This window comes from Molossus molossus, unplaced genomic scaffold (genome assembly GCF_014108415.1).
Source record: "Molossus molossus isolate mMolMol1 unplaced genomic scaffold, mMolMol1.p scaffold_m16_p_5, whole genome shotgun sequence".
NCBI lineage: Eukaryota > Metazoa > Chordata > Mammalia > Chiroptera > Molossidae > Molossus > Molossus molossus.
Window position 1 is genome coordinate 30,093,666 of NW_023425388.1, and position 26,364 is coordinate 30,120,029.

The 26,364-nt window shown below is 43.0% G+C and overlaps 1 protein-coding gene across 2 annotated transcripts; it reads right to left on the reverse strand.

Annotated features, from left to right (window-relative positions):
- Nucleotides 1-1,191: 1,191 nt before the first annotated feature.
- On the reverse strand, nt 1,192-24,965 carry B3GALNT1 (beta-1,3-N-acetylgalactosaminyltransferase 1 (globoside blood group)). Of its 2 annotated transcripts, XM_036242967.1 has the most exons (5): nt 24,927-24,965; nt 23,095-23,188; nt 20,843-20,964; nt 20,485-20,575; nt 1,192-3,321 (listed from the first exon to the last, which is right to left on the reverse strand). In XM_036242967.1, the coding sequence occupies exon 5, from the start codon at nt 3,287-3,289 to the stop codon at nt 2,294-2,296; it is 996 nt and encodes a 331-aa protein (XP_036098860.1). In that variant the 5' UTR covers nt 3,290-3,321; nt 20,485-20,575; nt 20,843-20,964; nt 23,095-23,188; nt 24,927-24,965; the 3' UTR covers nt 1,192-2,293. The 2 variants fall into 2 exon arrangements, with proteins under 2 accessions (XP_036098860.1, XP_036098861.1); XM_036242968.1 differs by lacking the exon at nt 20,485-20,575.
- Between the last annotated feature and the right edge of the window lie 1,399 nt (nt 24,966-26,364).

Consider the following 26,364-nt stretch of genomic DNA (forward strand, 5'->3'; position numbering starts at 1 on the left):
CTTTGGTCATGGACGTACACGCCAACGTGTTCCCACCCGCCCCTTTCCCGTCCCTCCGTGAGGACAGCGTGTTCCAGACCGGCTGCCCTTCAGCCTGGGGCCTGGGGGAGCCCAGCAGCAGGGTCCCAGCCAGAGACGGGGACAGTGGTGTGCACTGTGGGTGAGAAGAAAACATGGCTGTTGTCCACCTCTAAGATTTGGGAGTTGTTCTTGCTGCATAATCTGGCAAAAGCTACGGCGAGGGGTCACACAGGGACCGCTTAGGGGCAGAGTAAAGGAGCGAAGCAGAGGGACCTGCCAGACCTGGGACTGGGGGGCGGCCGGCGGGGAGAAGGAGCCTGAGGTGAGGCTCCAGTACTAAACTTGGTGTGAGTCACAATTAAAAACGCTGTTCATGTGGTTAAACATCAGAGGCCAGGATTTTAATAACGTGGTGGACTAATATTTTCTACCTGAAAGCTTAACTACAAAGAAACATGTAGTTAGAAACAGAAAATATAATGACCCATCCTCTTAATATTTTTCATAATTTTAAGGTTTTTTAGCCACCACTCTGTAGTTAAGAAGGAACATTTTTTTTGAAATTTGGCAATTATTCACATTTTACTTCTGTGTTTTTTGGTCTTATCTTAAAGTGAAATTATTTTTTAAAGTTCTCTTTCAAAATTTTCTGAGTTAGCTTCCCAAACATCAATGTAAACTTGTACAAAATTGAAAAAATCTAATCATACCACAAAAATAACCATCGTTTATTTTAAATAAAGTGACTCCTATATGAATCGAGATAGGGGTATAGATTGATTCCACAGAATATTTCATTTAATTAATTTTATTATAACTGGATCAGGTCTGAGACCAGAGAGATGGAAATAGCCTTGTTAGAGAAGCACACATTATAATCATTCTAATTGAAATATTTTCTTATGGAAGAATTACAAATATTTGTGTATTACAAGAGCTGACTACATGCTTTCAAGTCGATCTTTTCTGCCAAAGGATTTGATCATGTGCCATCATGTGATCCAGAATAAAGCAATCAACTGCCCTTATCAGTCATAACAGGAATCTGCACAACCCCCAGAATATGGGGCAAGGACTGTTCCTCTTCCACCTGCACGTAGCATATCCAACAAAAGATCCATCACCGCTCCCGTGAAAAAATAAATGTGCTTCTACACAGCATGAAAACCAGCTCTAATTTTTAGACCACACATTAGGGCTTTCCTCTTGATGTGAAATGAGTAACAACAGAGCAGCATTGGTTTTTATTTTTTCTCTTTATTATCAAACTGATCGTTAATGAGAAAACACTTGGAGCAGATTAGGAACTTAACTTAAATCTTCAGTCTTCTCTTTTCAACCCAAGTGCTGGAATACAACACTCTGCATTATGTCCCAGCCATCAGGTTCTCTTTTCTTTTTTGCCTTTAGAGTCCTTTATGAAAGGAAACATACTGCCTGGCATTTTATATTATTCCTAATTCCCAGATGGAAAACGAGCCCAATAAAATGACATCTAAAAACACTGAGGAATTATATTTTTAAAAACAAGACAATAATTCAGATCTTCTTCAATTCTTTTCTATATTATCACAGTAAAATATTTATCAAAGTCAAAGAGATTACTGATACACAATAACGACCAATGACCTCACATTAATGAAGCTATCAATAGCTCATCAGTGAAGGAGCTGAAAAAGAGTTCAAATGGAAAGGGTGATTCACTATTGTGTTTATACCGTATCGAAACAACCATAACATTTAAACACCCAGAAGGTTCTAAGCAGTATTAAATAATAATTGATAACTCTGAAACACTGCAACATCTTGAAGTACCTTTTGAATGACCAAAAACAGATGATAGTTTATTTGGTATAACTCTAATTAAGATTTTTACACGGAACTATATAATTTTCAAAATTGGTAATCCATATGAGAGATACACAAAACCCTTAACTGACTAGACTACTTAATAAATAGAGCTCCACATTACTTTGTTATGAACTAATGAGCTTTCAATTCAATGAAACCCTTTTAAGAAGTCCTAGTTTATAGAAGGGTATGTTCAATTGGTCCAACTATCATGAATAAAACACTTGGTCTAACTGCTCTCAGTATCATCTTCAAAGGGTCTGTTCGGATTCTGTCCAGCAGTCTCTCGCCCATGGGTGCATCACGGGTTTCAGCTCAGCTGGCCAGCAGTGACCTTCCCACCGTGTCCCACTACAGTGCCACCTCCAACACGTTCCACAAAGTATCATGTCCTCCTCTAAGTTTGCAGTAGAATGTCAGATTAATAATGGCATGTGGTGTTCCTTAGCATAACCTGCCAGAATGTGATAATTTCCTTGGAAGAAAAGCCATGGGCAGCAATCACACGCCTGAGCTGACAGACATCCAAATGAATTCTGTATAGAAAGAAAAGGTTTGTGTCTTCGGGAATATGAATGTCCACCTTTAATAAATTCAAACAGATCCCAACGTAAACATCTTCAAACTTGATGGGTTTTATGTGACTCATCATTTCATAGATTTTTGGCACCAAATCTCTAGACATTATATAACCAAACCCACTACAGTAGGGAGGAAACACCTTGAAGGGATACTCCTGGTATGAAATATGGGTTTTTTGGTAAAATCCTCTATAGGAATAATTATCAATTAGAGGATAACCTGTGAAAAACTTCTCTGACTGGTTTACATTTAAAAGATACTTGACTAGATTGCCAGTATTGATAAAAACATCAGTGTCTGTCTTCATGATGTACTTGGCATTGGGGCAAAACTCAGTTACCCACCTGAATGCCATGATTGTTTTCAAGGTCAGGTTATTATATGTGTCTAAAAAATCTTGTCGTATTATGTCGCCGTAAAGAAGGTGTTCATCTTCTAGGGACAACGTTAACACTTTATCTTCCCTTTCCGCCTGCTGGCCTAATAAGAAAAATGTAAGAACTTCGTAGCCCCACCAAGACTTTTTTTCACCCCAAGTAACTCGAACGGCCTGTCTGGCTTTCACAGCTGAGGCGTGCGAGGTCACCAGGATGACGAGAAACGGGTTCTGATGAGAGCAGTTTGAGTGCTCGCGCAGGGTGAAGCGGAAGTCCTGCCTGTAAATGGGCTCGTACTCATAGAAGTACATCCAGTTCACACGTTCTATCACATTATAGTGGGGCAGGCTGAGGTACCACATCACGAGGAAGCTCAGGAGCGACAGAAGCAGCAGGCTCCATTTGAGGGATCTCAGTGACATCCTACTGGGAAGGGTGGCCGAGAGGGCCAGGGCCATTCACAGCAGCGCAGAAGCAAGTGGTTCAGGTTCTGGAAGATGAATCGAAGACCTGGTTAGTAATCCACCACCCCAAACACATTTTCAAATGATATCTGATTATCTACTTAAGGAGAAAAAACAGGAGAACAAAGCTCCAAGCAAAACCAAAACCTCTGACCTGAATCTTATAAACTTCATTTAACTGTAATCAAGTGGATACCAACAACCAAAAATGTATTTGAGCTTTTTGCTTCAAGATAAAGGTTAAAAATATTCTTGGTAATTTTGGAAAATTAATACTTCTTGTTTGACATTAATAACTCTTGCAATATAATTTTGTCCTGAATGTCCAGAGGGACAGAAAGAGATGAGTAATAGAGATGGGTTTAAAAAATAAAATCTATGAGACTTTTTGCAGTGACCAGAGGAACTGTGGCATGAGAGGTCCCCTTGGTCTCTCCCCTTGAAGTTTCAACAATTTGAACATATAATTCAACAAAGGATTCCCTGCTCAACACCCAAACACACCTGAGAGATCGATGCACTGAAACATCTAAAGGTGAACAAGTGGGAGTGAACCAGGGAGTCAAGAAGAGAGAAGCACTGAGAAGAGCCATGGATGTAGCCCTGCAGCTGGGAGCTCACAGTGGGGCTTAGGCCAGAGAGGGGAGGAGCCAGGTTGTGACTGGCACTCCCTTCAGCTGGGAGGAGCAGAGGTTCGGTGGGCATTCCGCAGGAATAGAGATATGAGCTGCTGCTGAGCCCAGTGAGCCGGGCAGAGACACACCACACAGGTGCAGCCGCGGCTGTCAGCAGTCCAGACAGAAAAGGCATGCAGCCTGGCTGCCCCCTGACCTCCCAGAGCTTGCTTCTCTTTACCCTTGGCGTCAGGTTGTGGAGCACATTATCTGCCAACCCAAGAACTGGAACTACAGATTACTTTTCCCCTGAGCCAAGGGTGCACTCTTTGACTGGTCCCAGAAGCGGGGAGAAAGGGGGAACTCTGTGGAGGTCTGAGGCTGCCATTATTCAAAGGCCAAAGCAACTTCGAAGGTGGCCGGGTTATCCCAGCCAACCCCACCCCAAAACATCATGTCTACACTGATGGCAGCATCTGGCTGTGGGGGACAGCATGGGGATGTCACAGATTTGGAGGCCCATTACCCACATTCCCCTGCAGGGTTGGTTTGCTGGGACTGGGGTGACTGGATCACTGGGGAGGGATGCACCTTCCCATTTTCTACCACCCAAGGAGATCTGAAAAGCCAGAGAAATGCAAGGGAGCTAAAAAACTTGAGCATAACAAAGAGAGAGAGAGAAAGAACTCTATGAGAACTATGTGACTCCGGCAGGAAGAGCAGTATAAGAACAGGCATTCCAGAAGAGGAAGAGAGGGAGAAGGAAACAGAGAGCCTATTCAAATAAACAACCAATGAGAACTTCCCAAACCTATGGAAAGAGCTAGATCTTTGAATTCAAAAACCAAACAAAACACCTAATTACCTCTATCCAAAAAGGTCTCCTCCAAGGCACTTTGCATTAAAACTTTCAAAAATGAATGACAAACGCCCGGCCAGTGTGGCTCAGTGCTTGAGCATTGACCCATGCACCAAGAGGTTGCCAGTTCAATTCCTGGTCAGCGAGCATGCCCAGGTCGTGGGCCCAATCCCCAGTGGGGGGCATGCAGGAGGCAGCCAATTAATGTTCTTACTTATACAGCAATAATTACCCTAAATGTAAATGAACTGAATTCACTAATAAAAAGGCACAGAGTAGCAGATTGGATCCAAAAACAAGACCCAACCATATGCTGCCTTCAGGAAAACACATCTAAGTTGCAAAGACGGAGATAAACTCAAAGTGAATGGATAGAAAATTATTCTCCAAGACAATAGCATCCACAGAAAAGCAGGTATGGCCATGCTTACATCTCACAAATAGCGAGATTAACAAAGGTAACAAGAGACAGAGATGGACATTTTATAATGATAAGGGGGACACTACATCAAGAAGACATAACACTGCTCAATACATATGCACCTAATCAGGGAGCAGTGAAATATATAAAGCAACTACTAACAACTAAAGGGAGAAAGTGAAAAAAACACAATCATAGTTGGGGACCTAAATACTCCATTGACAGCTATGGATAGATCATCCAAACAGAAAATCAATAAAGAAATATTAGCCTTAAATTACACATTAGACCAAATGAACATAACTGACATTTACAGAGCCTTCCATCCCAGAATATCAGATTGTACATTCTTCTCCAGTGCACATGGAATATTCTAAAGGACAGACCATATGTTGGGTCACAAAACTAGCCTCAACAAATTTTAAAAGATTGAAGTCATACCAAACATATTCTCTGACCACAATGCTTTGAAATTAGAAATCAACTGCAAAAAGGAAGTAAATAAACACACAAGTATGTGGAATTTAAACAACATACTACCAAAAAAAAAAAAAAAATGACCGGGTCAAAGAGAAAATAAAAGGTGAAATCAAAAGATATATATAGAGAGAGAAATGAGAATGACAATATGACATATCAAAATTTCTGGGATGCAGCAAAAGCAGTAATAAGAGGGTGGTTTATATCATTACAGGCCTATCTCAAGAAACAAAAGAAATCTCAAGCAAACATTTTAAAGAACTAGAAAAAGAGGAACAAAAGCAACCCAGAGTCAACAGAAGAAAGGAACTAATAAAAATTAGAGCAAAACTGAATAAAATAGAGAATAGAATGACTATACAAAACATTAATACAACAAAGAGCTGGTTCTTTGATAAGATTAATAAAATTTACAAACCCTTGGCTAGACTCACTAAGAAAAAAAGAGAAAAGACTCATAAAAACACAATCAGAAATGAAAGAGGGTAAGTGATCACAGACATCACAGTTATACAAAAGATCATACTAGAATACTATGAAACACTATATGCCACTGAATTCAATAGTCTAAAAGAAATAGGTAAGTTCCTAGAAATATATATCCTTCCTAGACTGAATCACAAGAACTGGAAAATCTAAATAGACTGATCAACAGTGAGGAAATTGGAACAACCATAAAAAAAAAACCTCCCAAAAAATAAAGGTCCAGGGCCAGATGGCTTCACTAGGTGAATTCTACCTAACAGTCAAAGAAGATTTAATACCTATCTTTCCCAAACTCTTCCAAAAAATTAAAGAGGCAATACTTCCTAACACATTTTATGAGGCCAACATAACTTGGATACCCAAACCTGGCTAGGATAACACACACCACACACACACACACACAACTATAGCCCTGGCCAGTGTGGCTCAGTTGGTTGGAGTGTCATCGCGGTTCTTTCCCAGTCAGCGCACATACCTAGGTTTCAAGTTCGATCTCCAGTCAGGGAGCATGTGGCAACCAATTAATGTTTCTCTCTCTCAAATCAATAACATGTCCTCAGCTAAGGATTTAAAAATATATAAAAAACTATAGACCCATATCTCTGATGAATACAGATGCAAAAATCATAAATAAAATACTAGCAAATCAAATACAATACATTAAAAAGAATAATACATCATGATCAAGTGGGGTTCATTCAAGGGGCACAAGGATGATTCAACATAAGTAAGTATATCAATGTAATATACTGCAATAACAAAAGATAAAAATCATGATCTTACGAACAGAAGCAAAAAAAGCATTTGATAATATACAACATCCATTTAATCTAAAATCAGGAACAAGACAGGGCATTCTACAAGCCATGGTTTTTAAATGAGAAAATGTGACTGTGGTTATGACGTCTATTGTTTATGGGACCACAAAGAAAATAAAGCAGCAGCAAAAAGAAGAGAAACGCTCTGGTCCAAAGGGTAGGAAAAGCCTTTCAAGGACTGGCTAGGCAGACTTAGGTTCCCTATAATGCAGGGGCTCTGAGGGCACAGAGACCAGGGTCTACACTCTAGCTCCTTCCTTTACCAACCAGGGCAAGCAGGTATATTATTAACTTCTTGAGGCCTCAGTTTCCTCATCTCTACATTGCGGATGTTAACACAGTGCAAATTGGTGCTAATGTGTGCAAAGTATGTGGGCAGTGCTGGTTGTTCAACAGACAGGGGCTGTCATCGCCGGCTCTGTTCTACCCTTGGCATCTTTTCCATCCTAGTAGCACCTCTAAATTGATTTTTATTGTCAAAGGGATTATTCCAAAGAAATAATCTTGATGAATTCTTGTTACTTGAAGAAAAGTCAGTTTTGCCCTGGCCGGTTTGGCTCAGCAGTTAGAGTGTCGGCCTGCGGGCCGAAGAGACCCGGGTTCGGTTCCCGCTAAGGGCGCGTACCTCGGTTGCAGTTTGTCCCCGACACTGGTTGGTCGTGTGGGTGGCAGCCACTCAATGTGTCCCTTTCACGTCGATGCTTCTCTCTCTTCCTCCCACTCTATTTGAACAAAAAATGGAAAAAAGTGTCCTTGGGTGAGGATTAGAGAAAAAAAAGAAAAATAGGTTTCAAAGCCATAACTATATTTCTATTTCTTACCTTCTTGATTTACCTCTTCTGAGTGAAATACCTTCAGTTTCACCAACTGACCATTCAGTAGTAAGTAACAGTTAAAAACAATGCTTGAGCCCAGCCGGTGTGGCTCAGTGGTTGAGTATCGACCCATGTACCAAGCGGTCACTGGTTCGATTCCTGGTCAGTGCACATGCCCAGGTTGTGGGCCAAATCCCCAGTGGAGGGCATGCAGGAGGCAGCCAATCAATGTTCTGTCTCATCAACATTTCTCTCTCTCTCCCTCTCCCTTTCTCTCTCTCTAAAATTAATAAAGAAAAATAAATAATGTTTGAAATTTCTGTAAGACATATAAGAAATGTAACAGCATTTACATATGAGTCAGGGGACTAGAGAGGTCAAAGAGGGGAAGGGATCCTTATTAGTTGAAATAAAAAGTTAAAAAAAAAAAAATACCGCTAGTCCACAGAATTCAGAGAGTTCATGGCTTCATCATGGAAGAAGGGCAGTTGGTATTCAAGACTTAAACCTGTATCTAAATTCTCACGTCAGCCATTGTCTTATGTCGCTCTACAACAGCTCTACTTCTCCCATAAAGAATTCAGGGAGGGTGGGGTGGGGGGCAGGATGAGAATAAACCAAAGAACTTATTTGCATAACCAATGGACACAGGCCACATTGCAGTGAAGGAGGGAGGGGAGTGGGGAGAAGGGTGTCAATGGGTGGGGAAAGAGGGGACATCTGTAATACTTTAGATAATAAAGATAAATTTAAAAAAAAGTTCAGGGGCTCCTAAAAGAAGTAAAACATAGCTCTTCTAAGTGACACTCTGTCCAGTAACTACTCTGTAGGGGCTGCAGGGCACTTCCCACACTTAGCAGTGGGCATCGCTGTGGAAGAATGAAAGGTGTGTAGCAGGGAAAAAACAGACCAGCCACAAATGCTCTAAAATAGTTAATTCAGGGTGACTGAAATATAGGCATTCTCATATATTTATAGTTTTCTTTGTATTTTAAATTTATCCAAAAATAGAAGAAAAAGAATAAAAATGCTTGAATATCAGAGTTAGATGACCCACCCTAAACCTTGGCTGCAACACTTAACAGTTGTACAACCTTGGGGAAGTTATTTAACTTCATAAATGGAGTTTCTTTTTTTGGCTATAAACCAAGTATCACAACACTAATTCAGTTACTTAGAGGTTAGTGGGGGAGAGGATAAATTACCCAGTCATTCAGGGGCCCTCAACAATTTCTGAAGTGTAGAATGCATACACTATGTCACAGGAATCAGACTGGCCTGGCCTCACATCTGGGACGAGCTTGTGCCCTGACAGTGGGCGCCCCAGGCAGCTGGTCTCCCAGCACAGGCCTCCTTGGGACAGCTGAGCAGTGGGCTCTGTGAACCCTTACATTGTATTAAATCGCAAATCCCAGGGAGGGACACAAAGAAGACCCTAAAACACTGATGAACAGAAAAATATAAAAAGACCCAACAGGGAGGTAGACCATTATTTTATTACTGACTTCTTTTTTTTTCTGTAATGTTTTTAAAACATTTTTTTTTCTTTATTGATTTTAGAGACGGGGAGGGAGAGAGAGACTGAAACATGGATGAGAGAGAACATTGACTGAGCACCTCCTGCATGCCACCCACTGGGGATTTGGCCCACAACATGGGCATGTGCCCTGACCGGGAATTGAACCGGTGACCTCTTGGTGCATGGGTCCACACTCAACCACTGAGCCACACCGGCCGGGCTATTACTGACTTCTTAAGTAATAATGTCACATCTCACTATCAAGAAATAAACTATATCTAAATTATAATTTTAAAATAATTTCCATTTTATGAAAGATAAACTTGTGATTATGTAACTACACACACATTCACCAACCACTTTCCAAATAATCTGCATTAAGCAAGCCCTTCCTATCCCACAAGCCTGGCGCAATGCTGGGGACACAGCAAGCCACCAGTAATTACTTGTTAATTTGGTGCTTAAACCCTAACAGCTGAACAAACATCTGAACTAACAGAAAAGCCCAGAAAACCTCCAGAGATAGAACACGTGGTCAGCTTCCAGGTTATGAAGTGTGCCAAGGCTTTAACCATCAAATGAAACCATTATCCTCAGACAAGTAACCTCAGTTATAAGGCACCAGAACTTGCTGCTGCTTCAATGCTCAGTTCAATTAACAGGCTGTATCTACGTTTATTTACAGGGTTGTAGCGTCACAGGGGCTCTGTGGACCAAAACTATTAGACTCGTTCAAACAAAACTATTATTTTTTAATGGAGAGCTCCTCAGAGTTTTTAATGTTAATGTACACTGTCTTCAAAGAGGATATATTATGCAATGTTTCTCAAATTTGTCTGAACAAAGAACCTATTTTAATTTTCAGAGTCTCTGGCGGGACTGGAATTTCACAATTTGGGGAATTCTGTCCTAGAAGATCTTTGCATTCACTGAATTAAGAAACTAGTTTCTGGCCCTGGCCAGTTTGGCTCAGTGGTTAGAGGGTTGGCCCACGGACCAGAGAGACCTGGGTTCGGTTCCCACTAAGGGCACGTACCTCAGTTGCAGTTTGTCCCCAGCCCCGGTTGGGGTTGTGTGGGTGGTGACCACTCGATGTGTCTCTCTCACATGGATGTTTCTCTCCCCCTCCCCCCCGCCTCCCGCTCTATCTGAAGATGATGGGTGCAAAAGTGTCCTCAGAAAAGGATAAAATAAATAAATAAACTAGTTTCTATGAATTAATAAATAAAAATTTAAGAGTAGTTTGGGGTAAAACAAATTTTTTTTGAACAAATTGGTTCAATTACTTTGTAAAACATTTTTAGTGTTATTCACTAAGGCTGAGCATATATGTACCTTGTGATACAGTAACACCATTCCTCGATACATCACTCAACAATGTGTGTGCATATAAAAACACCAATATACCCATGAAAATTCATAATAGCACCTATTCATGATAGGCCCAACCTGGAATCAACCCACAGTAGAAGAGAGAAATAAATTTATAAAACAACACATTATACAAGATGAAAACAAACAAACTGCAACCTCGCATAACATCATGGAGAATCTCTTACATACTGTTGAGCTAAAGAAACCAGATACATAACGAGACATTATGGTTCCATTTACACAAAGCTGAAAAGCAGGCAAAAGTAATCTATGGTGTTAGAATTAAGGACTCTAGGGAGAGGAAAGAATATTAATGGAGAAAGGCTCAAGGGGACTTTCTGGGGTGCTAGCCACGTTCTATTTTTTTACCTATTTAGTGGCTACATGTGTATTTACTTGGGTAATTCATCTTCCAACTTGTGCACCTTTTTGTTTGTTATACTTCAACAGAAACATTAAAAAAGCTTGGCAATCCAGTCAGTCATTTTGCATATCTGGTTACTGTGCGCCACTTGGTGTTGGCAGGTGTCTACATGACATGACAGCCCTGGGTGCCCCGGTCATGCTGAGAGCACCAACAGGTGGTGCCAGGCACTAACTCATGTAATCTTTAAAAGAGTCCACAAGTTAAGGCTCTTTTAAAACCTTTACTCTTTACATTTAAAAGGTAAGAAAACTAAGCCTTAGGGCGACTCAATAACTTGCCCAAAGTCACAGGCTTTTAAGTGGTGGAGACAAAATCAAACAAGACTCCAAATCTCAGGTTCTTGGCCACTACCTTCCTATCTACCCTAGGGAGTTGGCTTCATGCCCCTTGACCAGAGCTGGTCTGAGGGGGTTTTAATTTCTTGCAACCATTGAATCTTGATAGAAACAGTAAAGCAGCATCACATTGTTTAAACAGAAAGATTCAAGCCTCCTACTCTCAAAACCTGAAATATGAAGTAGTAACAACAGTAATAGCTAATAACTAACAATTCATGCAAATACAGACCTTATTATTTTGAAAAAACAAACAGACATGCTGGGCACTAGGAAATAAATTAGGGGGGAGGGTGACAGAGGAATCCATTCAAATGCAAATAAACACCCCAGAGAAATAGGACTGAGTTACTGCAAGGGTACAATGACCTAAATCAAAATAATAGACTTCTTTCCTGGGATACAAAAATGTTGGTTCTTTTCTGCAAAGGGAAAGCAAATTTAATTATTTAAAATTTTTTTCTAATTGCAAATGTAACGTATGTGTTCATTAGAGAAAATTTTGTGACTGCAAAAAAAACCAAAAAAAAAACCAAAACAAAACACACACACACACAAAAACAATAAAAGCTTAAAGATAACAATGTTAATATTTTTAATGAAGATCTATCAAGTTTCTCTCCATAGGGAAGCACAAGCCTCCACCTCATCTGCGGTCCCTGCCTCCCTCCTGCAGCCACAGAGGCTTCCTTTCTGATCCCAAATGTGTCAGACTCGTCCCCAGCCCTGCAGAGTCTGCACGTGCCCTCCCTCTAACTCAAAAGCTGGTTCTGGAAAAGGTTGGCTCCTTCTCATACCGCAGGTCTCGGCAAAATGTCATTGGGGAGAGTTCTTCCCGGACCTCTTACCGCACTCAAGCAGTTCCCCAGCCCTTATTTTCTATGACATCCCTCATCCTCTTCCTAGCATTTAACCGTACCTGAAACTGTGTGTCTGTTTACTGTCTGTTCCCTTCACAAGAATGAGAGATTCTTGAGGAAAAACCCTTGCCCACCGTGTTCACTGTCCTATCCCTGGTGCCCATATAGAAGGTTCTTGCTAGACATCTGAATACTGTGCAAATGGTCTGGTAATGTGCTTTTATCCACTTAATATATTGAGAAAATATCCCCAAGAATAAATTGAATACAAAAGTAAACTCCTGAATTTCTGTTAAATGATGCTTATACTTTTCTTTAGCTACTTCTACTACAAAGCCTTATTTTACAAAATATATTGATTCCAACCATGTGCAGTTTCAAAGGTCTAGATGAGGAAAAAACAATTTCAATGAAAATCAAGCATGCTAGATTCAGAGTCACCCAAAGAGAAAACATGTGTTAACTATTACAGATAATTATTAAGCTACTGTCAATTGTGCAACATTCTGACTTTTCTTCTATATAAAAACAATACTGCAGCCCTGGCCAGTTTTCTCAGTGGTTAGAGCATCGGCCTGTGGACCAGAGTCCCAGGTTTGGTTCCTGCTAAGGGCACATACCTCAGTTGTGGTTTGTTCCCGGCCCTGGTTGGGGTCGTGTGGGTGGCAACCAGTCGATGTTTCTCTCTCTCTCTTCCTCCCACTCTATTTGAAGATAAATGAAAAAAAAAAAGTCCTCAGGTGAGGATAAAAAAAAAAAATACTGCAAAGGGGGTGGAAATCCTAAATGCCCCCAAAAGGTCCTTTGTATATTGCGTTTAATACAAATCATAAGTACACACATCAATCAAGTCCTATGTCTTATAAAGTATGTGGGGGGGGGGCACCTATCAATATACATCCTGGAGGAAAATTTCTCAAACTGACCACATTAATTCATTAAAAAAGCACTATAAAACACTACTCTTCTGATCTCTGAGTATATTAGGAACAAAAACAACTGTTGATGTTTCACCACGATGTCTCTCTTCCTTCTTCTTTCTTAACCCAGTGGTTCTCAAGTATTGCTACATATCATAATCTCCTGGAGAACCTGAAGCCTCTGGACATCAGGATGCACCCAGGGCCAACTGGCTCGGTTTCAGAGGGTGGAGAGGGTCAGGTAGCAGTGTTTGTAAAGCTTCCCAGGTGATGCCAACAGGCTGCTCTAGACAGTGCATGGGACCTTGTTAGATATGCAGACCCTCAGGCCCCACCCAGACTTCCTGAGTCAGAAACTACGTTTTGTAAAGAAGCACGTATTAAATATGTTCGATGGGCTGGCACATGGTGACAGCTAAGTAGAGGGTGCTGCTATTGGTATTAAGCCCACATCCAGCCAACTTGCTCTTATTTGCTCATCTTTGTTCTATTTAGAAACCCGCTGCTAGCTCCAACGTCTCCTACAGGACAGCATACGCTCTAGACCACATTTAAACAGGCAAATGAATCCTGGTCAATCCACCTTCTCCCTCCAAATCAGTAGGCCTTCTCCAGACCGCAGGCCGACGCTCTAACCGCTGAGCCAAACTGGCCAGGGCAGTAGGCCTTCTTTTACAGTCTAAGGATGATGTTTCCTCCAGGAGCTTAAAATTCCCTATGTTCTGCTACCCTGAACATAGAAGCCCACAGGACCAGTGGTAGCAGTACTCGAAGCCATATATGGACTTTTCTGGTTTCTCCTCCACACCCAGGCTCTGCTCTCCCATGATCCTCCTGCCCCAGTCTTCCCACAATAGAATGACATTATTTTTCGGGGCATGATTTGCACTGTCAAAAGTCCTATAATAGGTACTTCTAGCCACTGGAGGAGAACAACAAAACACATTAACCTTTTCAAACTGAGGTGTAAGATATTCAAGTGGCATCATTTTCTTAGATGTTTCTTTTTACTTTGAAGCACTGGACAGAGAATAGAGAATCAAACTGTATTTATTGAATGAATGAACTGTGATCGCTATATGTGCCTAATTTAATAATGCTTAAAAATAAAATATGCTTTAATCTGTCAAAGGTTTACATTAAAAAGAACTTGAGTCCGACTGGTGTGGCTCAGTGGTTGAGCACTGACCCATGCACCAAGAGGTCACAGGTTCGATTCATGGTCAGGACACATGCCCAGGATATGGGCCCGATCCCCAGTGGGGGGCATGCAGGAGGTGGCCAATTGATGTTCTCTCTCATCGATGTTTCTATCTCTCTCCCCCTCTCACTTCCTTTCTCTCTCTAATCAATAAAGGAAAAAAAAAATAAAATAAAAAAAGAATTTGCTGTCTACTTCATCTATTCCTTCACACTCCCCTCCTATGTATTTTAGCAATAGCCCCTACGTGGTCCTGGTACTGTAGCAAGCACTTTTCATAATCCCGCCTGTTTAATGATTAAAACCACTTTATGAGGTAACCGCATTATTGTAACATTTATCTGCCAGCTAAGAAGATGGATTTGAAGACCTGCTCCTTAGTCAGGGTCACAGCTAGCACAGCGGGGCTGGGGAATCCAGGTGTCCTCACCCTCTTGGCAGGGTCTGCAACCACTGCACTATGACACAGCCTTCCTGACTTGTTTTTATCCCACTGGCCTGGCTTTTCATACTGCCCTCCACAGGGATGAAGAGTTGTCAAAGCCAAACCAGAATCTTTTAAAAGGGGGAAATGCTACACAATGTTCAACCTCCAAGCAAATCATGCTCAGCTCCTTGAGAATTAGTCTCAAGGACACTTCCAAAAAGTGTACCTTCTGCCCTGGCCTGTTTGGTTCAGTGGTTAGAGCGTTGGCCCGCAGACCAGAGACCCAGGTTCCGTTCCGGCAAAGAGCACGTACCTCAGTTGCAGTTTGTCTCCGGTTGGGGTCGCGCGGGTGGCAACCAGTCAATATGTCTCTCTCACGTTGATGTCTCTCTCTCTCTCTCTTCTTCCCTCTCTCCCTCCTGCTCTATCTGAAGATAAATGCAAAAATGTCCTTGGGTGAGGATAAAAAAACAAAACAAAAAGTGTACCTTCCAAGGACACATTTCAGAAATGAAAGAATTGCTGGAGAAAGAACATTAATAAATGTGTATTCCAAATACCCTGATTATGTATCTGAGCTTCTGCAAACATCAGTGAACACTTAGAAAAGTGATAACCCTCAGAAGCCAGAAGAGAGTCACTGAGATCATTTCACCTGGCCAACCTTGTCCCCATTTTCAATAGGGTTCCTTGACAGAAGGGCAGGGAAGTCTTAGATAACACACAGAATTAAACTTCGCTGAAGAGGACAGCATGCTGAAAGGTTTTTCTGAACAAAATGAAGAAAGTGATCCGATGACAGTGCCTAGATGGTGTCACTATTGGCTGGCCACCGTAACCAGTGTATTTTTCATGCAGTCATTTGTTCAGCACATTTCTTGCGCTCGAGCTGGACTGCGAGAGTACAGTGTTGATCAGCACAGCATGGACCTGCCCTCCCACTCATGTTCCAAGGTTGTTAGAGCATCTTTGTCAACCTGAGAGAAAATCTCTAGGGTTTAATCACAGGCCCACCTTTAGTGTTTTCCTGTTTAACATTTCTTATCAAAGATAAATGTTGTAGTCTTATTCAATTTTGTAGACAAGAAAAACCAGGAAAAAAAATAGTGAATTCAATAGAAGATGTCATTACAATCTAACAACCCTTCAACAGGTGGGAACAGGGCTTCAGCAAGATGAAATCTGATGGGAGTAGATTTATTGTCCCATACCAGAGTTCAAAATATCAACTGCACAAGAGCAGGATGGGGGATCATATTAACAGCAGCCTAAGCTAAAAAGACCTTCAAGTTCTAGTTGAGTATGAGTTCCATATGAAGACAGGTGGTGATGTAAAAGAGTAACTGGGGAATCAGACCAGGACATTAGTTCTTACAGCTGGGGGGTGGGGGTGGCGCTGGCACCAAGTCATTGAATTTGGAGAGTTGCTTTTCTCATCAGTATGTTAGGGTATCGGGCCAGGACACCTCTCAGTCTCCATCAAGCTCCACCAGTGTGGATGATGCTCATTTTTGCACACTGCTATGTCCCTGGCATCGAGTACAGTGTCCAGCCATAGAAAGTATTCCCCAAGTGCTTGTGAGGGAGTGACAGTGCTGAACTTCTCCAAGTAAATGTCATCATGTGTCCCCCCTCCCGACACACACACACCAAAAGCCCTATTACACACTCGGGTTCAAGAAACAGAAAAAAAGTGTCTGGACAAAAGAGGTCATAATCCCATAGCTACATATATTCCATTTTAGAGGGACCATTGATAAGTTAGATGTAATTCAGAGGAAAGTAACTCGTTGGTTATGCATCTGGTTTATCATCTCCCATGAAGACTAGAAGGAGTAGTGGAACTGGCGGATGTCCTGGTCTCGGGAAAACAAAAGCTTAGAAGAACCATGGGGGAGACTTCCAGTCAAGATGGCGGGTAGGTAAACGCGGTACCGCGTCCTCCCACAACCACATCACAGTTACAACTAAACTACAGAACAACCATCATTCAAAACCGCCAGAAATCAAGCAGAATGGAAGTCCTACAACTATGGAATTAAAGCAGCCGCCACATCCAGACTGGTAGGAGGGCGGAGGGGACGGGCTGGTCCCACACCCACGTGTGGCGGATAAAAATCAGGAGGACACCTCGGCTGGGAAGGTCTTTCCTGAGGACTGAGGGGACCCCGTCCCACACCAGGTGCCCCGCTCAGGGTTCCAGTGCCAGGAAGAGAGTCCCCATAAATTCTGGCTGGAAAAACCAGCGGGAACTGAGGCTCAGAAAGGCTGAAGTGGCTGGAGCCCCAGGCAGCTCCTTAAAGGGCCTGCGCACGGACTTATCGGACTCTCTCCCTCTAAGCTCGGAGGGGAGGCAGCCGAGGGGCGCCAGAGACACACAGGGAAGAACTGAGCTGTTTGGCACTACAGCGAGGGCTGGAGAGGGGGCTTTCTCCAGGACAAACGTGCTGTCAGAGGCCTTTGTTCCTTTGGTGAGCCCTTCCCTGGGGCAGCAGACAGCCGCCATATCTGGGACTACAGCAACCTGGCCCACACTGGTAGCCCCGCCCTGGTGACTCCCTGAGGCCCCGCCCCACCCAACTTTCAGGCCCACCCAAGCTGTTGCCATTTGCTTAACCATAGGATTGGCCTGTCTTGGATCCTGCTTCAGGTTTTTCCTAAATTATTTCAAACAAGCAGCATCTGGTCTCAGCTAGCCCCATACCTCTCAAGTAATACACAGAAACAAACACAAGGAGGCAGCCAAAATGAGGAGACAAAGAAACAGGTCCCAAATGAAAGAACAGAACAAAACCCCAAGAAAAGAACTAAGCAAAATGGAGATAAGCAACTTAACAGATGCTGAGTTCAAAATACTGCTTATAAGGATACTCAATGAACTTAGTGAGAACCTCAGTGAACTTAGTGAGGGCCTCATGAGCATAAAAAAGGACCAGTCAGAAATCATGGATGCACAGTTAGAATTGAAGGAGGCATTAACTGAAATAAAGAATAATTTACACAGCTTCAATAGTAGATTACATAAATCCAAGAAGCAAACCATTGATTTGGAATATAAGGAAGCAAAAATCGCCCAATCAGAATAGCAAAAGAAAAAAGAATCCAAAAAAATGAGGATAGTGTAAGGAGCCTCTGGGACAACTTCAAGCGTGCCAACATTCGCATCTTGGGGGTGCCAGAAGGAGAAGAGCGAGAACAAGAAATCAAAAACCTGTTTGAAACAATAATGGCAGAAAACTTCCCTAACTTGGTGAAGGAAACAGACATACAAGTCCAGGAAGCACAGAGAGTCCCAAACAAGATGAACCCCAAGAGACGCACACCAAGACACATGATCATCACAATGCAAAAGGTTCAAGACAAAGAGAGAATCTTAAAAGCAGCAAGAGAAAAGGAGCTAGTTACCTACAAGGGAGTTCCCATAAGGCTTCCAGCTGATTTCTCAAAAGAAACTTTGCAGGCCAGAAGGGAGTGGTAAGAAATATTCACAGTGATGAGAAGCAAGAACCTACAACCAAGATTACTCTACCCTGCAAAGCTGTCACTTAGAATCCATGGCCATATAAAGAGTCTCCCAGACAAGAAAAAGTTAAAGGAGTTCATCACCACCAAACCGTTATTATATGAAATGCTGAAGCGTCTTTTTGAAGAAAAAGACAAAATATATGAACAAAAAAAATGGCAATGAATACATATCTATCAACAATGGAATCTACAAACAAAATGAACAGGTAGAACAGAAACATTCTCACAGATATAGAGAACATTTTGTTGGTTGCCAGATGGGAGGGGGGTTGGGGGAATGGGTGAAAAGGTGAAGAGATTAAGAAGTACAAATTCATTGCTAGACGGACAAACCTCAAAGGGAAAGGGGTTGGGGGGTGGGGTGGGAAGAAATAAACCAAAGAACTTATATGCATAACCAATGGACACAGACAATAGTGTGGGAAAAGGCGGGAGGGGGGTGGGAGTGGGGAGGAGGGGGTCAATGGGGGAAAAATGTGGAACATCTGTAATACATTTTACATTCAACAATAAAGATTTTAAAAAAAAGAACCATGGAAGATGCTTTCAAATATTCTGAACAATATTTCAGTTTTAAGTCCAGAGGGCGAATGGAAGGAAGCCCAAAGATAAACAATTAGTGAGAGGGTCCAATATAGATTTTTAGAATGGACTACTCCTCACCAGTGGAAATCTTCAAGTGGCCAGAAGGAATGTTATAGAAATTAATTCCTCATTGAGTTTCAAGTTATTTTAGGTAACCTCTAAGGTCCCTCCAATTCCAAGATTCCATGACTTTGTTATTGATGTTTAAAATGTAGTATATGCAAAATGTTTAATTTTCATGTAACTTTAAAAAATTTTTCACTCTTTAAGAATGAATCTGAACAACTCACTGAATTGAAGGAAAAAGTCCTACCATTAAGCACAACTTGCCATGGTTGTTACATAGTTTTAAGTAGAAGGTGAGTATAAACACCCAATGCTCCATCACTATTTCCCAATTCTGCCCTTGGAGCCCCTGCTGGTTGCATCGTACCACCTTCAGGCCTACGCTAAGATGTATAGGAGAACGTCTCTCATGCAACTCTTATTAAAATAAAAGCCTCCTTGTATGTCATTTTATTGAAAGTCACAGAACCTATTCACGTTAAGTGAGAACTTAACTACAATAACATTGTGAATACTGTACAGCCTTGTTCTCAATAATTAGCAAGTTACACTAGCTTCCAAAAATAGCTTTGTAATTATGTCATTTATATACTGCCTTCCATGGTGTCTTCTACTTTGCCCTAAATTAATCCCAAAATTATTACCTGAAATACCACTCCAATATCAGAAAAAAAAAAGGGGGGGAGGTATATTTCCTGTGATTTTTTTATTTTTATTTTTTGGTACGTGCCCCTAGCGGGAACTGAACCCAGGACTCTCTACAGGCTGAGGCTCCAACCGCTGAGCCAAACCGGCCGGGCTATTTCCTGTGATTTTAAGAGTACAGAGAATCATCCTATTCTGGTTAGTCCACATGCCTGCAGTGTATAATAAAAAGAAAAAATATTAAAATAAATAAATAAAAGCCTCCTGCCTCGGTGTGTGTGTGTGTGTGTGTTTGCAGACAAAGTACTTTCCTGTAGGAATAACAATAGGTGGAAATATTTATAGATTTCTGGAGTTGTGCTGTGTAGACACTTTGGGCTAAGAAAAATGAGGAGCAGCCAGAGGTAGCAAGACCTGAGAAGGAAAATTCAGCTGCAGTTTCTTTTTGCTGTTGCCCTATTTGCACTTGCAACAAAAAACCCCACTCTTAATAACGTGAATGCATGTTAGGATTTTAAACCCAGTTGTCTTCTTCAGAAAAGGTGGGCTCCTGGACTTAAGTCTGTATCACTTCTATAGCAATTTACAAAGCACAGCGACCATACTGTAAAATATGTGTTATCATCCCATTTTCCAGAGACCTGTGCAGTCCAAGTACAGGCAGACCCAGAGCCCAAACTGAGGCTCATCTTCAAATGCTATGCTCCTTTCCAGAGCACGGTGTCCATAGAAGAGCCCAGCCTCACATCCGATCCTATAGCTTCTTGAGATTCCTGGCCAGGGAGCAAAGATTAGAGCAAAAGTGGACTTACCTTTGCACTCAGGGGTGGGCTGTCTGAGAGCATGCCATGACAGAGCAGAGAAGAGGCAACAGGATGGCTGGATCCAGAGAAGCTAGCAAAACTAGAGCAAAGCAAAGATCACGCCCGTCAGGCAGAACAGCAGAAGGATGGCTGGAAAGGTGGACTTTCTGTCTATTTTGGTACAGCTTTACCAATTGCAGGAAAGTTCATTCATTCATTCATTCGGTACACTGAACCTGTCTCACAGGATGGGGCTGCAACAGGGAAGACAACAGACAACTCCCCTCAAGCTGCTACACTCCATGAAGAGCAAGGACAAAGGTTCATGTCTCCAAGTTGCATACCACACGTAATGAGTAAAGCTCACCTGGAGAAGGTGAAGGGCGACCCTCCTCAAATGTCTCCAAATTTGTGGTCAGGCTCCATGGTGGGGAGCTGAGTCTGCACCCTCAGAATGTGTAGATGCTCAGAATGTGCCAATTATAGAACCTGTGACAATTTAGAGAAGGGAACTATTTAATACTAAGAGATAATTATTTTTTTATCTTAGAAAGTGGGTAACTCCATCCTTGAAAACAAAGTCTGTTACCAAAATAGTAGCCAAATACAGTTCCAGATAAGAGAAGTGGTTTGAGCCCTCAGTCACACAGAGGGTAGGTGGCCACAGAATTGTCCAAGCACAGCTTAGGAGCTTAGCAAAATTCTATGTTCTAGCCCAGAAGTGGGCAATTTTAAAAATAAAATAAGCCAGAGAGCAAATATTTTCTTTGTAGTCAACACGGCCTCTATCCCAGCTACTCAATTCTGCCTTTGTAGTAAAAACAGAGTCACGGACAGTATTAAATGTATAGGTGTGGCTGTGCTCCAACAAAATTTTATTTATAAAATAGAATGCTGGTCTGGAAGTGTTTGTTCTAACTACATGAAACAGCATACCTTGGAACAGTGGTTCTCAATCTTCCTAATGACATGACCCTTTAATACAGTTCCTCATGTTGTATGTGGGCATATCTGCATGTGGGCGGACCTGCCTGGAGACGGATAGAGGAGCAGTGTCTCATTCCTAAGACCCTCAGAAATATGTGTTTTCCAATGGTCTTAGGCGACCCCTGTGAAAGGGTCGTTCAACCCCCAAAGGGGTTGCGACCCACAGGTTGAGAAACACTGCCTTAGAACATCAATAAAATCTCCTAAGATCTCTTCTGTTTCCTCATAACCCCAAAAGGCCAGGCTACGGAAAAGAGGGTCCTAGTGCTGGTAATGTGTTCCCTAAGTGAAGTGGTTCTTGGAGGGTAGGCAGGGCTGATAATCATTAACCTGGACTGTGGATGCCATATGGGAACAACAAAAGGTCTTGACTTTCTGGTTAACTACCTATATTCACGGTCAGACACACAGATCACCTACTCTAGTTTTCCGGTTTTTCTTTCTTTTTTTAATCCTTACCTGAGGATATTTTTCTATTTATCTTCAGATAAAGTGGGAGGGAAGGGGGGGAGAGGGAGAGAGAGAGAGAGAGAGAGAGAGAGAGAGAGAGAGAGAGAGAAACATTGATGTGAGAGAGACACATCAACTGGTTGCCTACTGCACAACCCTGACCAGGGCTGGGGACGAACCACAACCGAGGTATGTGCCCCTGACTGGAATAGAACCTGTGAGTCATTGGTCCATGGGCCGATGCTCTAACCACTGAGCGAAACCATCCAGGGCTGTTTTTTATTCCTTAATTTATCAGAGCTTCAAGTGGCGCAAGCTCTTGAAACCAAATCTTCCATCCTGCAGCCTCTCAGGGCTCTAACCCACAGACACACTCCCCTATCTAGAAGTGGCCCCTGCAACTCTCCATGCTTCTAGCCCATACCCTCACCTTTAATTCATAATGTCAAAAGCCCTGGTGCCAATCACAAATCAATATTCATAATATGCAACATTTTATTAAAACCATTGTTCATAGTCCCAAAAGAGCCTACTGTTAAGTAAAATGCAACTTCTGAATGCATCTGCTGTGCAAGGTCATTTAAGGACACTCTGTTTGACCTCACACATTTGACCTCATTCATGAAACTGTAAAGTGAGGTTATCTACCAACACTGTGAGCAGAGATGAATAATGAAGCTTTTAGTGCTGCAACAGAAAAGCATATTTGGCTTGGACAGTATATAGTGGTGAAAGGGATAAAGTTATTTCCTAAAATGGGATTCTACCTATATCATCCAATGGTGGACAGAACAGAGCTGGAGACTGGGCACAGAGAGAAGGCAAATCATTTGAAGGGGAAAGAAAAGAGAAGAAATACTGGAGTATTTTCTCAGGGATAAAGAGAACTGAGTCTGAACTTGAAGTTGACTATAACCACCAAATTAAGTTTATATAGTTAAATTTTCCTGAAGTACTATGGTTTTTAATAATAATTCAATTTTTAAAAATATACACTTTTTTCAAAATGATTTAGTATACCTTAATTAACTCTGTACCTTCTCAAGTCATTTGGGGAAAGACATATACTAGAATATATAACTAAATTTGTAGCTTTGTAAATAATCCTTAAAATTTTCTAAAGGGGACTATTATGGTCAATTTTACCCATGTAGAATAATTTCTAACTTAAGATAAGCTTACCTGTAGAATTTCAGAAGAGACAAAAGCACTAGTTGAAGTTCTATGTTGCTTTCTGTATTCCATACTTTAATGAAAACAGATGATCTGGGGACTACTGTACAGAAAAATAATGTATTTGAGTCATTACAACACTGGGCACTATGACATCTAAAACCAATGTTCCAAACCTAGCAAGCTGCTATAGGAGCAAACTATTATATATTGACACTTAAGATTTGGAAAAATGACCCTACTTCCTTCTTGTTCTCCAATAACCTCATATATCTAATCTGGAATTGTATTTAGCTATTGTTTGGCAATAGACTTTATTTGTTCTCAAATCACCTCATATATCTAATCTGGAATTGTATTTAGCTACTGTTTGGCAATAGACTTTATTCTCAGGGTTGGAATTACCCAATGACCATTCATTTTAATGAACCTTCTAGTCTAGGATAAAAATGTCATAGGCGCCCTGGCCGGTTTGGCCCAGCAGTTAGAGCGCCGGCCTGTGGTACAGAGACCCAGGTTCGGTTCCGCTAAGGGCATGTACCTCGGTTGCAGTTTGTCCCCGGCCCTGATTGGGTCGTGGGGGTGGCAGCCACTCGATGTGTCCCTTCCACATTGATGTTTCTCTCTCTCTCTCCCTCTCTCACTCTCTCCCCCCCTCTCCCTCCCACTCCATCTGAACAGAAAATGGAAAAATGTCCTCTGGTGAGGATTAAAAAAAAAAGTCATAGGCTCTTTACCTCTCAGTTTTAAACAGTTCCCTTTTCTAGACTGCTACAGGTTCAATTTCCGCTTTTATCAGGCATCAACACAAAATTAGATTCTAAAGGCACAAAATCAGAGCCTTATCTCTGTCTAAGCCGCTGGAGGAAAGCTAAAACACAAAGTTGTTCCTAGTTGAGGACTGCATACTCAAAATTTTACCTCTGAAAACAGAAAAAAAGCATGGTTCGATAACTTGTTCCTTGGTAGTGGCTCTTCCTGACAAAAACAGCCACCTCCTAAACACTGGCACGATGTGCAAAACACAGAGAAAAAAAAGGCATCTCTGCCGGACCCATCTCCTCCTGGTGCAGCAGTGAGGAGTGGAGGAGAAGGAATACCATGCAAGCCAGGTGGCTGCGGGCATCATTCCTACTGTAGCTTGGGCAAGTGGTCTCACCACTGCACCTTTAAGATTTTTTTTTGTTGAAATGCCTTATATACTCATAAAGATCGCCTTTTACAAATATGTATCCACTTGGGGTTCCCTCCACCCTCTCCCCAATTTGCCCCTTCTCCTTAGGTCCACATTCTTGGCAATCGCTCCCCAAGGAGAACCCTCCCGCAACTCGGCTCCCGGGCCCTTCCCCTGCGCGCTGGGAATGCGTTCGCCTCGGCCTGTGGGGACCCACGAACGCCCGAACACCGGCTGCTTCCAATCCCGGCCGCCGCGGCCCAGCCCGGAGCTCGGCAGCACCGGCCCGGGTGTCTGGGAAGTCCCGGGCGCGCCCTGGACCGAGCAGGGCCTACAGCGTGCTCCTTGCAGCCGTGGCCTGGGTCCAACCACACCGCCTGAGTCTCCCGCGCACGCCGGCCCCTGTCCGGCGCCCACCGGGGTGGAGCAGCTGGCAGCCGCGGAGGCCCCAGCCCAAGGGCTCGGCTACTCGCTGCACACCCGCGGCCGCGCTCCGGCAGAGAGCCAAAGCGTGGGCGGCTCCGCCCAGCCCTCCTCGGCCCCGCTCAGGTCCCGGCATCCCGGAGAAGGACGCGTCCTAGGAGTAGCGGGTCCCAGGACCACGCCCGCCACCCAGGCTCTGGTCTCAAAGCCTCAGGGCCGCCCCACGCCCTCGCCTCACACTCACCTTCCGCGCCGCGCGCACCCAGCCCGTCTGCGGGCGGCGGCGACTCTCCCGCCCCTCTGGCTGACGCACCCCCCACCGCCGGCACGCTCGGACCACGTGCGGCCGGAGCCCCTCGCTCGCACGCACGCGCAGCCCCGCAGGCCGGCGGCCCGCTGCCCTCCTCACTGGCCTGGGCGCGCCCTTACGATCCTGGCCATCACCAGGCGCCGCTCCGTGGTTCCAGGTGTGCGGTTTACACTTGAGGATGGCAGAGGTCAGGCGACTTAGTGGCAGACCTTCCGCAGAGGTTTCTGTTTAGGATTCGCTCCTGTTTGCCAGCTTGCAAAGTTTCCAGCTGTGTCAGTGCAGGCGCTGGAGGCGCCCTGGAAGGATTTACTTGTTAAATGCCCTCAGGGAGCCCTGGCCGGTTTGGCTCAGCGGTTAGAACACCGGCCTGCGGTCTGGAGAGACCCCGGTTCGGTTCCGCTAAAGGCACGTACCTCGTTGCAGTTTGACCCGAGCCCTGGTTGGGTCGTGTGGGTGGCAACCACTTGGTGTGTCCCTTTTACGTTGATGTTTCTCTCTCTCTCTCCCTCCCTCCCACTCTATCTGAACAAAATATCGAAAAATGTCCTCCGTGAGGATAAAAAAAAAAAAAAAAGTCCTCATGGAACTGTTAAGGAAAAAGAAAACTAGGGAAGTTCTTAGCTCTTTCCAAAGAAATGTGCGTTCTCCTATAGAATCCATGGAGAGTGGAGGGATTCCAGTGGTCCTAGGGAGTAGCCTGATTTTGGGAAATGCCTCTCTCGAAACTTCTTTGGTCTGGAGACTTCAAAGAAGGCTAGTCCCACTGGGAGTCGTCACCACCCACCTAGTGCTCCCTCGGGGGAGTAGAGAGGCTTTCAGGCGTGGGTGAGGGGGTTGAATTAATCCAAAAATAATGTTTCTTCACTTTTCTCGGTCCTAGAAGACTGCCATCTGCAAACAGTACCCCCTTCTGGCCACTTGGCTGTGGGACTGTGAACAGCTTGGCTCCAGCATTACTGTGTGAAGAGGTGAAGAATGGTTCTGTGAACACCCATATATAGTTCTCCACGATTGCATAACAACGTTTTTCCATAACTGCCTTCTTTCTCTTTCCTAAATACTTCAACCTGCATTTCCTAAGAATAAAGACAAAGACATTCTTCTATGCAACCACATAAGAAACCCAATCACATCTAAGAAGTTGAATAATTTGATGTCCCTTAATATCTGGCCTTTATAAAATTTCATCAGCTGTCAAAAAAAAGTCAGACATTTTAGATAGTCCAGTGAAGAGTCATGCATTGCATTTGTTGTATGATTTTCTCTTTTAATGCACAACACTCCTCCACCTTTTTCTTGTTTTGTGGCATTAACTTTGTGAAGAGTTTAGGCCAATTATCTCTGAGGGTTTTAATTTCTCGATTTGTCTGGT

What these genes read in the sequence shown, in the direction of transcription:
- B3GALNT1 (XM_036242968.1), bottom strand. Translation starts at nt 3,289, where the DNA reads ATGGCCCTGGCCCTCTCGGCCACCCTTCCCAGTAGGATGTCACTGAGA.